General features: G+C 41.9%; 1 protein-coding gene across 4 annotated transcripts in view; it reads right to left on the bottom strand.

The window, feature by feature from the left end:
• Positions 1–13,132, bottom strand: part of rbbp6 (retinoblastoma binding protein 6) — a 52,668-nt gene that overhangs the window by 36,423 nt on the left and 3,113 nt on the right. For all 4 annotated transcript variants that reach the window (XM_070901424.1, XM_070901426.1, XM_070901425.1 and 1 more), the window contains exons 2-3: positions 8,317–8,416; positions 1,609–1,645 (exon numbers count right to left, since the gene is read on the bottom strand). In XM_070901424.1, coding sequence (XP_070757525.1) covers positions 1,609–1,645; positions 8,317–8,416 — 137 coding nt within the window. The remainder of the gene's footprint in view (positions 1–1,608; positions 1,646–8,316; positions 8,417–13,132) is intronic.

Here is a 13,132-nt window from a genome sequence, read left to right as displayed (position 1 = left end):
AAGTAGATGCTAAGTACTTTTAAAACAGAGAGCACGGCAATGCTTTAATCTCCATTTAAAAATCTTCCAGGAAATTCAAAAATCAAAGAAACTAAGTCTTCATTGAGATCTTGTGCATTAGCTCAAAGCAAAGCAAACAGAGACAAAGGCCACATTTTTAAAGTAACCCAGAATTTATCTGGGCTGCAATGGAAAATCTGCAATTTTTTTTTACCGTAAGCTACACTAACATCTGATTTAACATAAAATTCATGGCAGACACCAGTCCTTTAACCAGTTGCATTCAGTAAGTTGAAACTGCCAACAATGCAGAACAACAAGTCCACGAGAGCAATTTTGTGTGAATTAAGAGAATTCAGTAGCAACGTTTGCAAGCCACTTTTTATGTTAAGTTTCCCAAATGTGTGGAGATTCAAAATCAAACCAAACATTTAGTGCCAATATTAACTGGCTACATCTATTAATAAAGTAGACAACCAAATTCTAAATGTGCCTGACTAGCACAAAGTTTAACATGATGCAAGTTTATTATTTTAGGATATATAATATATATTATAAAAAGGCTCAAACAAAAAGCATTCAACTTTTACCACAGATATCACGTAGAAGGGCAAAACAGCCAGAATTAAGCTTTAAATTGACAAGTCAGGGGATTTCTGTGGTGTGCAAGTGAAAAATCATGTACATACGGTATGAAACACATCAGTTTGTTACCAATACAGACATAAAAATACACCAGTTTAACTTAAGTAGCACCACAAAAGCCTACTGACTTCCATTTATTTGCAAAGTTCTGTGGCCAGAAAAGAAAGATCAAACAATAACAGAAGGATTGAATATTTCTGGGATACATGTCAAATTTTAGTTTGTTTGAGCTCAAAGTTTAAAAAAAACTTGTGCTGTTGTGAAAATAGGATATAAAGGAAGGAAGTGTTGAACTGCACAAATTCAACATTTGCTTTACATCCATGAGATACTGGAGTCTAATGTGGTTTTTCATGTGCCTTATCATAGTGTAAAGCAACCTGTTTCATCATCAATAAATCATACCTATTAAACCATAAAAAGTTGAGTGATACAATGTGAAATGGAAGATAATACACTTCAAACATTCTTTATTTGAAGAAACAAAATGCACACAATAGCCTATACACATGTAATACTAAATAAAGACAGACATCACATGAACACTTTCATGTTCACCATAGCAAACTGTTGCAACCACAAGCTCTGAAAATGATCATACACTGATCTGTACAACACCGAGTCATACAGAAATTAACTAGCATTTTCAATGTGAAATACAGTGCATTATCTTGCACCATTATCAGGTCACACATACAGATAAATATGTGCAGATATGGGCAATTGTTTTGAAATATTATCCAACAGTATTTTAAAATACTATGAATGCATTTTAGTAGGCATTACAAAACATACCCATGTCAGATGTGTATCACGGTATACTTAGTTTATGCATTGCTTTGAAAATTACTATTTAAAAAAATTAACATTATTGTCTAATGATTATCATTCATTTAAAAATAGCAACTTAGATTTAACAAATAAAGAAAAGAAAGGTTCAGATTGTATTTTTGTTTTACATACTGCTTTCGATGTCCCACTTGCTGGTTCAGAACGATCTCTGGAAAGCAGAAGATAATTTGTAAAGATGTTACAGTCATGTGCTTTTCATTTACAAAATAAACACAAGATAGATAAAAGATTGTATCTAAAAAAGAAGACGGTGAAGAGGAAAAAAATCATTTTCTAACAGTGAACCACAGAATCATTGAACAATACTAACACAGTGGGCTTTGAAAGAAAAAGCTTGAGGGACTACTCAAGGTCAAAAAACGTGAACGGCCAAAATGGAGTTTCAAAACCACCATAAATTGTGCATCTCTGTAAAAAAGGATACTTGATTCACCCTCAGGTGAGGAAAGGCTTTCTCTTAGCCCATTTCCAACTAAAAAGCTCAGTTATCCTGCTTGCCTTCTCCTCTAGGTTGAATGCCTCTGCGAGATGATGGATGGGTTGTATGCAACAAAACAAACATATTCTGAATCTAACTAAGCAAGTCCGTTTAAAGTCAAACACATATTCCAGTAAAATTTAGCACAAGTCAACAAATGAGACCCCCATCTATAATACAACAGTTAACCCAAGGAGCTGAACATTTCTGTGGATTGATAGTGACAGAAAATTCATCTAACATGAGTATTGACAACATTCACCTTGACAATCACACATCTACACCTCAAAATATATGACATAACCTTGCCTGTCCTGAAACTACCTGCAGCAATACGACTGACCCGAGCAAGAGTTCTACAGGTTACTAAATTCAAACAGTGTGCTGTAAATAAATTAAATTCTGGGAATTGAGCATTCAAGGCTGACACTCCAGTAAAGTACTGAGCGAGCGCCACCCTGTCTATTTCAGTGGTTCAAGTGGATGTGCACAATCGGATGACATTGTGTGAAGAGCAACGAGTTTTCCCAGTGTCCTGAACAACATTTCATCCTTTAGCCAATAACAGATTAGTGGTCAATCATCTCATTGCTGCTTGCGGGATCTTGCTGAGCACACTATGTCTACAGCATTTGCCTGCATATCACTTATTGCACTTCAAAGTAATTTGTTGTACTTGAAGCACTTCAGGACGTTTAGGCCTTTCTCACATTCACCTTGTATACAGTCTACTCTTGATTCAAAGCCACTTAATTGAAATTACCTGAATTCACATCTTCAGCATTTAATTCACACTTTGCTTTGTTATTTCTGCTTAATTCAATACTGGACATAACTTTTTTTAAGCACTCAAAATGGTTGAATTATAAGACTGTAAAAATATTTAGGTGCAATACAGTAACATTTGTTGAGACAATTTCTATGAATACCTTATCTAGTTTGAAGAAAATGTATTTAGATTTACTAGTCCAGTATCAATGGGCCCAAGTTTCCACATGATTAGCGCCTGAGTTTTTAGGAGCAACTGGTGGAGAACGGACTATCTTAGAATTTGCAATTCTCCACATTTTTTTTTCTGCAGTTCCAGTCAGGTAGAACAGTTCGACTTTGGAACAGAATTTTTTATTCAAAAGGGGGCGTGTCCGGCCACTGACACCTGATTTGAAAGTTTCCACAGTGAAAACGTACTCCAAACTAAAGTAGAATGGAGCAAGTGAAGATTTTTGTAGAACTGAAAAAACCTGTTCTACACATTAAAAAAATCAGGCACAGGTTACAAATCAGGCGTCCAGAACGAGGTGGGGGGGGGGGGGGGGGGAAACTCATTAAATTCTACAATCAATCCTTATTCATACTTATACAAATATTATACAAATAAATCCAACCTGATTAAACATTTATAAGCAAAGAAAAGATTAAATAAACCATCTTCCTACCCGTGTGAAAGTGCTTCAGCCAGGAAGCCTCACAAAACGAGGGAGCCGAGCGACCGAACGTCAGGGGGGGGGGGGGGGGAGCCGAGCGACCGAACGCCGGGGGGGGGAGCCGAGCGACCGAACGCGGGGGGGGGGGGGGGGGGGAGGAGAGAGCCGAGCGACCGAACGCGGGGGGGGGGGGGAAGAGAGAAGGGAGCCGAGCGACCGAACGCGGGGGGGGGGAAGGGAGCCGACCGACCGAACGCGGGGGGGGAGGGAGCCGACCGACCGAACGCGGGGGGGGAGGGAGCCGACCGACCGAACGCGGGGGGGGAAGGGAGCCGACCGACCGAACGCGGGGGGGAAGGGAGCCGACCGACCGAACGCGGGGGGGGAGGGAGCCGACCGACCGAACGCGGGGGGGAGGGAGCCGACCGACCGAACGCGGGGGGGGAAGGGAGCCGACCGACCGAACGCGGGGGGGAAGGGAGCCGACCGACCGAACGCGGGGGGGAAGGGAGCCGACCGACCGAACGCGGGGGGGAAGGGAGCCGACCGACCGAACGCGGGGGGGAAGGGAGCCGACCGACCGAACGCGGGGGGGAAGGGAGCCGACCGACCGAACGCGGGGGGGAAGGGAGCCGACCGACCGAACGCGGGGGGGAAGGGAGCCGACCGACCGAACGCGGGGGGGGAAGGGAGCCGACCGACCGAACGCGGGGGGGGAAGGGAGCCGACCGACCGAACGCGGGGGGGAAGGGAGCCGACCGACCGAACGCGGGGGGGAAGGGAGCCGACCGACCGAACGCGGGGAGGAAGGGAGCCGACCGACCGAACGCGGGGGGGAAGGGAGCCGACCGACCGAACGCGGGGGGGAAGGGAGCCGACCGACCGAACGCGGGGGGGAAGGGAGCCGACCGACCGAACGCGGGGGGGAAGGGAGCCGACCGACCGAACGCGGGGGGGGAAGGGAGCCGACCGACCGAACGCGGGGGGGAAGGGAGCCGACCGACCGAACGCGGGGGGGAAGGGAGCCGACCGACCGAACGCGGGGGGGAAGGGAGCCGACCGACCGAACGCGGGGGGGGAAGGGAGCCGACCGACCGAACGCGGGGGGGGAAGGGAGCCGACCGACCGAACGCGGGGGGGGAAGGGAGCCGACCGACCGAACGCGGGGGGGGAAGGGAGCCGACCGACCGAACGCGGGGGGGGAAGGGAGCCGACCGACCGAACGCGGGGGGGGGGGGAAAAAGAGAGCCGACCGACCGAACGCGGGAGGGAGGGAGCCGTCCTGGCGGGAAAGAGAGAAGGCTGCAGGAAGCCTCAGAAATTGAGGAGCCATTTCCCGACGGCAAAAGGGGGAGGTCGTCGGGAAACTGCTGCCTCAACTTTGAGGCTTCCTGCAGCCTTCTCACTGCTACAAGAAGCCTCTGTGCTGATGGCAATGTACTTTTATTAAAAAATGTTCAAAAACTAAACAGCTACAAAGAACTACAAAAATGGCCGAGTGCCAATGTTTTTTTTCACACTGAGCATGCGCGAACGCTCCAACGCGCACGTGCAGCGTTGCCAGCAGGAAAAAAAAACTAATTTAAATAGTACCCGCCCCCTCCCACTTACAAAATTGGCACGAGTGTAGGCTCCGCCCCCCTGGGCGCCGCGCCAAGCAGACAAGGAGCTGCAGAACGCTCCAGAATCGCTCTTTTTTTTCCGGCGCCGTTTTAGGCGCGAAAAACAGGCACCCAGCTCGGAGGGGCGCCCGTTTTTTAATCATGCGGAAACTTGGGCCCCATATATCTGCAATAAAGAAGCCATCCTTACTTTGAAGCCTGATTCAGATACATGAGCTTTCTTTCCCCACCCACCATTTGATTACTGCTGGAGCCCCATTTTCTTTTGAGTTTATCATTTGGAAGAATGTGTCTATTCCACGCTTTCCTTTGGTTTTCTTTTTAGGGTTTTACAATTTGAGCATTCTTGGGACACGGTGAAAATGTGCCAATTTATAATTAAATCAAGTCAAAAACCGAAGGACTAACAAAATACATTACACCAAGAGATCTCAGCACCTCGTGCGTCTCACAGGAATGCCCCAAAACACTTCATCGACAATTACTTTGAAATGTGGTCACTATTGTGTGGGGGGATTTTTTCTACCATCACCAGAAAAAAAAGAGATACAGTATTAACAGCACAGAAACAGACCATTCGGCCCAACAGATCTATGCTGGCGTTTATGCTCCACACAAGCTGCCTCCCACCCTACTTCATCCAACCCTATCAGCATAGCTTTTTATTCCTTTCTCCCTCATATCTAGCTTCCCATTAAATACATCTATGCTATTCGCCTCAACTACTCCAGTATAACTGCTCTGAGTGAAAAAACTTCTCATTAATCCCTTGTTGAATTTATTAGTGACTATTTTGTTTACTTGGCACATACTTCTGGTCTCGCTCGTAAGTGGAAACATCTTGCCCACATCTACCTTATCAAACCCTTCCATAATCTTAAAGTCCTCTATCAGGTCACCTCTCAGCCTTCTCTTTTCTCGAGGAAAGAGCCCCAGCCTGTTTAATTTTCCTGACAGATGTAACTTCTCAGTTCTGGTATGATTCTTGTAAATCTTTTTTGCATCTTATCCACTGCCTCTATTTTTTTATAATATGGAGACCAGAACTGCTCACAGTCCCCCAAGTGTTGCCTAACCAATGTTCTATAAAAGTTCATCATAACTTCTCTGCTTTTCAATTCTATCCCTCTAGAAATGAACGATTGTGCTTGATTTGCCCTTTTTTTTTTAGCTTTATTAACCTATGTCGTTACTTTTAGTGATTTGAGTAACCGTACTCGCAGATCCCCAGCTATCATATTTAAGACTATTATTTTCCAAATAGTATTCTTCCTACCAAAATGTACCACCTCACACTTATCTACAGTGAATGTTCATTTGTCAATTACATGCCCATTCTGCAAGTTTATGTCTTCCTGTATTTTGTCCTCTTATTAACTACACCCCCCAATTTGCTGTGATCTGCAAATTTTGAATTTGTACTTCCGATACCCGAGTCCAACTTGTTTGTATAAATGGTGAACAACAGTGCCCGCCACTGATCCTTGTGGACCACCACTTCCAGGGGACACAAGAGGCTGAATTAACAGAACTTGAATTAGCATGATCTTAGTATCATCATCATTGAAGAGTTGATAGTGTATCAACTCTTCAGTGATTATCTATAAAGCTATGGGGCGACAATCATATATTTGAAAACATGCAATTATGTTGAACATTTGCATGGAGGGAGATTAATAGAACCGCAACACCCAACGGTTAAACAGTGTTACTTTAAATACCCAAACTTTTACTCCATGAACTTGAATTGTGCTACTCCTCTCATACAAACTAGCGAAGACAAACCCTGGTGTCTTTTGCATTAAATGCCGCACTTGCCCTGGTGTGAATAGAATGGTATTTTGGAGCAGCTCACATTTCCAATTACCTGACTAGATCGCTCATGGACTCAATTCCCACCGTTATGAAATGGCTTCATATCCTTCCCAGCGCATCTCCTTGAATTATGAAATGCCATCAAGTACTCACTATCCTCAAATTCATTACTGTCCAACCAAAAATTATATTCAGGGACTCCTCCCAAGATTTGGAATTAAGGCTATGCCAAGGTGATCACTTCCAGAAAGTTGATTTGGGATTCACACAACAGTCCCAGCAGTGTAATTATTAATTTTGAAAATATTTGACTACATTCTGCTGTATTTATTTAGTCACGTTCAGAAGGAGGCAAACAGAACACAAACAACTGCAAGAAAGTGCATACTGATGGTGCTCGTCAAGGCAAAAAGAAAAAGATCAACTTGTTAGATTAGGGAGGGGAATTTATAGAATATGGCCATAACCAGCCCTCGAAACTTTACAACTCTGTTCTATTAGTGCGTCCTACTTCTTGTTACGAAAGATTGTCTGGTCTGTGGATAAATCCTAAATCAGGACACTTGGATCAGGTTAGGTATATGCAAATTAATGGGAACAGCGATGTAAATTTTATATATGGCTTATAGTACTGACCTAAACAGCCCATGAAGTCAAAATATTGGACACCGTCTTGCTGAAGTTCAAAGATACCAGATTTTTTGGCAATATTTCTTCAGTTATATGCTCAGACTTGGGGTGACTGTTCAACACATGAAGGGGACATGACCTGCTCGATGGAGTGTATTTGGCTTGGATAGCTATCGGCTAGGATTGTTTAGTGCACAGTGGCAAGAAAAAGGTGGTGTGCACAATGGCCAGCAATGCAGAAAGTGTCCATCCACATCTCTTCCAGGTCTAAATGTCAGTTTTAGATTACACACAAGGAACTTTATCCTTGAACTTTCCAAACAATGCTGAAACATAATGGTGTCAATTACATTTCTATATTTTTGTGCATTTAATATGCACTTTGTGCTTAGATTGAAACAAACAGCCACCATCCTTTTTCACTGCAGTTATCCAGACAGCCTGTCATTTCCTCCACTACAATAGTGCATGTACTTTCACATTATGCATCAAAATATTTGATCATATGCTGCATTACAGACCTTCAGGGTACTGCAATGAGTTGCGGGCCTTAAATACTCACTAAAGCCTTATCTGCCAGCCACATCTAAAATGGAAAAATGAAGGGACTGCAGAGTACACACATTTCACTCAATTCCAGTTAAATCTATTGTAACTGCACAACCTCCTATTGGTCATGTAAATGTGAAATTGCATCCCTCAAGCATCCACTAAGATACATGTTTGCTAATTGCTAATTCAAGAAGATGCTCAGCTCTGAAAGACACCAATCATTCTCAAGTTGTTTGAAGATGCTACTCCATGAACATGCAATAGGCATATTTTTGTATGAAAAAATGCAGATACTTACATGACAAATGTTTTGCCAGCAGATTTCACGCCTCCAATAGGAATTCTTTTTATAATGACAGATGAATTCTTAGGAATTAGAGCATTATCATCCGTGTATTCTGCAAAGAATTGAGACACCATTATTCTAGAAGTGTCAGAATACACGGCATTTTCAAGACAAATTTGATGCAATTTGAGTGCCGATTTCACTAAATTCCTTTAATAATCTGGAAAGTATCTGGATCAGACATTGGTTTCTTCCTAGGAATGGCTTTTCGAGAGGGCATCGTGGTATTTTGGTCACATGTTGGGAGATTATTGCAGTTAAATAGCTTGTTTGTGTTTTGGACAATTTGGAAAATGGCTGTAATAACAGCCAAAGAGCTTGTCACTTAAAATGTGTTTAGGGAAAAAAATCCCAAAAGTAATTTACTAGAAAGTACTATTTGATGAAAGTACACTAGTCTTGAATAAGCAAAGGAATATTGAAGGTTTGAGCAGTGCAACATATCTTAGGATACAGTAGCTTGTCAAGATTACAGGATTCCCATGTGTGTAAAAGATCTAAGGCCTAAAACCATCGACTCAGCATTAAATCTTTTCTTTTCACAAATGCATTGATTCTTCGAACAGAGAAAAGGAGCCCAATTCATTACTCAACACAGCTCTATCTGATTGCCAGTTTTAATACTGTAGAAGCATATGATCATGAAGTGATCATACGTGCAACAGGGGACAGTGGATTACAACACTGCTCCTGCTAGTGGGGAAAAGCCTCATCACACATGGGTGGAGCACCACAGCATGATTTCCCCCCAAACTCTACTTGGCGTATATTCTGTACATTAGAATTTGAAGACATTTATTTTAAAAAGGCTTCAAATCCTGAACAAATGTAAAACTTGAAATAAATCAAATCAATTTTGTATTTAGCCACACACACTGACTTTCCTACTGCACGGTGCTCAACCGTCGTCAACATAACCCATTGAGCAATCAAAGCCATATGCAGACAACAAAGGCATTTGAATCCCTCATGGTATGAAGGGGAAAATATTGACAGTATAACTGAAATTTCAATTTTATAAATTGTACTTTTTCCAAAACAATCTTCTAAAGTTAATATTTATATTATGCTTCAAAAATGTTCACAGCCCAAGAAAAAATGAAAACGGTCTTTAAAAAACGTGTAAAACTAGTTGTGTAAGTATTTTATTATTCATTCTTGGGATGCTGGCACCACTGGCTAGGCCACATTTATTGCCCACCCCGGTTACTCTGAAAAGGTGATGTCGAGACATTTTGTTGAACCGCTGCAATTATAGCGGTTTATTTTTCGATACGACTGAATGGCTTGCTGGGTTACTTCAGGGGGCAGTTAAGAGAGTCAACCACATTGGTACGGGACTGGAGTCACATAACCCAGACCGGGCAAGGGTGGTCGTTGAGCATTCCAAACGTACATTTGTGACCCAGTTGGGTTTGTACAACAATCTAGCAAATTGTATGGTCACTTTTACCGATACCAGCTTTACTTCCAGATTTTAAAAACTGAATTCAAATTCTCAAACTGCTGCTATGTTGGGATTTGAACTCATTCTCTGGATTATTATTCAAGGCGCCTGGATAACTCGTCCAATGACATAAATATGACACTGGTGTGATTTCACCGTGGATACTCACATGAGACAACAGGTCAAATATCATTTAGTGTTCAATAGGGTTACTTTCACGACTTACGAGATGATTTCTTGTGATGACATTCTCAATAATCAGAGGATTTGTTGTCCAAAAGGGACATGGATGTTATACCATTTATTATTTAGCTAAATTGGTGCTGTGCACCTTTGAGGCAACAAAGTGTATAATTAAGAAAACAGAAAATCAGAATTTAATAGCTGTTTTGTCAGAGAATTTTGCAAATTGTAAAGTGTTCTTCAGCTTTTTCTCCATGTCAAAAGCAATGCAGCTTTAAATGACCGGTCTTTCCTCTAAGATGGTTCTGGATCTGAAGATCAGGAAGTAGAATCAGTATGGAAGGAATAACAAGGGGCAGAAAACACTGGTGGGAGTAGTTTATAGGCCCCCTAACAGTAGCTATACAGTTGGACAGATCAATCAATAGTAGGAGCTTGTAACTAAGGTAATGCAATAATCGTGGGGGGCTTTAATCTTCATATAGACTGGACAAATCAAATTGGCAAAGGTAGTTAAATTAAATTAACAGCATTAATTAGCAATCTCATAGCAAAGGATCCTCTGGGGCTCAGTGATCAGATGATAGAATTTCACATTAAGTTTGAGAGTGATTTGCCCAAGTCCGAAACTAGAGTCTTAAACTTAAATAAAGCCAATTACATAGATATGAGGGGTGAGTTGGCGAAGGTAGATTGGAAAACTAGAAAAATGTATGGCGGTGGACCTAGCAGTGGCTTGCCTTTAAAGAAATATTTCATATTCCATTGAGAAATATGTCACATTCCATTGAGAAACAGAAACACCACCGGAAAAGTGATCCATCTGTGGCTAACTAAAGTAGTTACGGATAGCATTAGATTGCTTATGTTCTTATGAAAGAAGCAGCTTAGAACGTTGTGAAGCATAGTCGCAAGCCTGAGGATTGGATGAGTTTTAGAAACCAGCAAAGGAGGACCCAAAATTTGATAAAAAGGGAAAAAATAGAATGAGAGAAAACTAGCAAGAAATATAAAAAGATTGTAAAAGCTTCAAAAAGTATGTAAAAAGGAAGAGAGTAGCAAAAGTAAATGTTGGCCCCTCAGAGGCTGAGACACGAGAAATTATTATGGGGAGTAAGGAAATGGCAGAAACGTTCAACAAATATTTTGTATTTGTCTTCAAAGTAAAAGACACAAAAAGCATACTAAAAATGGTGGGGAACCAAGGGTCTAATGAGGGCAAGGAACTTACTGTAATTAATGTAAGTAGAGAAAAAGTACCAGGGAAACTAATCCCTGGACTGGACAGCCAACATCCTTGGGCTCTGAAAAAAATGGCGGCTGCAGAGATAGTGGATGGTGGTTTTGATCTTCCAAAATCCCTGAGATTCTAGAATGGTCCCGGCAGATTGGAAGGTAGCAAATTTAACTCCGCTATTCAAAAAAAATGAGAGAAAAAGGGTACTACAGGCCAGGTAGCCTGACATCAATCATCAGGAAAATGCTGGAATCGATTGTAAAAGTGGTATCAGGGCACTTAGGAAATCATAACATGATTAGGCAGAGTCAACATGGTTTTATGAAAGGGAAATCATGTTTGACAAATTTATTGGAGTGTTTTTTTGAGGATGTCACGAGCAGGGTTGATAAAGGGGAACCAGTTGATGTTGCAGATTTCACTTTCCAAAAGGCATTGGAGGTAATGTATTAGCATGGATAGAGGAATAATTAACAGACAGTAGAGGGCTGGGATAAACGGGCTATTTTCAGATAGGCAGGCTGTAACTAGTGGGGTGCCGCAAGGATCGGTGCTTTCGTCCCAGCTATTCACAATCTATAGCAATGATTTGGATGAGGGGACCAAGTTTGCTGGTGATACAAAGCTAGGTGAGAATATAAGTTGTGAGGACGATGCAAAGAGTCTTCAAGACGGATATAGACAGGCAAGAACATGGCAAATGGAATATATAGTCTGCAAACTTCTTAATCATACCCCCGACATTCAAGTCTAAATCACTAATATATCACAAAAAGCTAGGATCGAGTACTGAGCCCTGCAGAACTGGAAACAGCCTTTCAGTCACAAAAACACTCATCAACAATTACCCTTGGCTTCCTGCCTCAGCCAATTTTGGATCTAACTAGCCACTTTGCCCTGGATCCCATGGACTTTGAGAAGAATCAGGCAATGCTAAAATTGAGAGAGACATTTAGCAAAATGAGGGGCAAAGAAATTAAGAGTGGGAAAACAAAGAAAGAGGCAGTTATCGGAAGAGAAAGTGGCTTGCCTGCTCACAATTTGTAACTGCAATGCCTACCAATAGGCTTTCCAAGGAGTGGATGAAATTCTGTGGAGCCAAATGCTGTTTGATAAAGAATGTATTAAAATACCATGCACATTTATAACCTGTCAGAATAAAATCAAACTCAAACTGAATTTTATGTCACATACACATCAAGCTGGAGTACAATCATAAATGCCACTGACTGGAGACTTGAAAATTAAGGGACTCAAGATCATAAAATGGCTCCCTTAATGACTAATTTGTCTCCCATTCAAACTGCACAATGCAAAAAAAAATTGCATATGTTGAAATATTCTTCACTCGTAGCCTACTTTATGACAGGAAACACAAGAGCCAATTTTAATTCAAATCACAGTCAATATGCAAAGTCCGAAAGACCAACCAGAATTCTCTGAAATTAGCTGGTCCAATGTACTGTTTATTCTGTCAAATCAATACACGCAGAATTCATTTAATTTGCTCATTCCAGAATTCAATACGAAAAGGAGACATCTTAAATGACATCTCACACACTGAAAATATTTAATTAGGGAACACGTGCAATGACTGACGCACCACCAATCACTGCAATTATATAGCACCATCAACATAGTAAAATGTCCCAAGGCTCATCACAGCAGAGTAATCAGACTTGGAGACACTAGGATAGGTGATCAAAAGCATGGTCAAAGACTTAGGTTTAAAGGTACATCTTAAAAGGAGAGGTGGATAAATTTAGGGAAGGAATTCCAGAGCTTAGGGCCGAGACAGCTGAAAGCATGGCCGCCAATGGAAAGCAAAGAAAGTAGAGGACACAAAAGGTCAGAGTTCTGAGAGTTGTAAACCTGGAGTAAGTTAGAGAAAGAGAGGAGCA

This window comes from Pristiophorus japonicus, chromosome 15, assembly GCF_044704955.1.
Source record: "Pristiophorus japonicus isolate sPriJap1 chromosome 15, sPriJap1.hap1, whole genome shotgun sequence".
Classification (NCBI taxonomy): Eukaryota; Metazoa; Chordata; class Chondrichthyes; family Pristiophoridae; genus Pristiophorus; species Pristiophorus japonicus.
The sequence above is the reverse complement of the archived record's forward strand: the minus strand, read 5'-3'. Positions and strand labels throughout refer to the sequence as shown.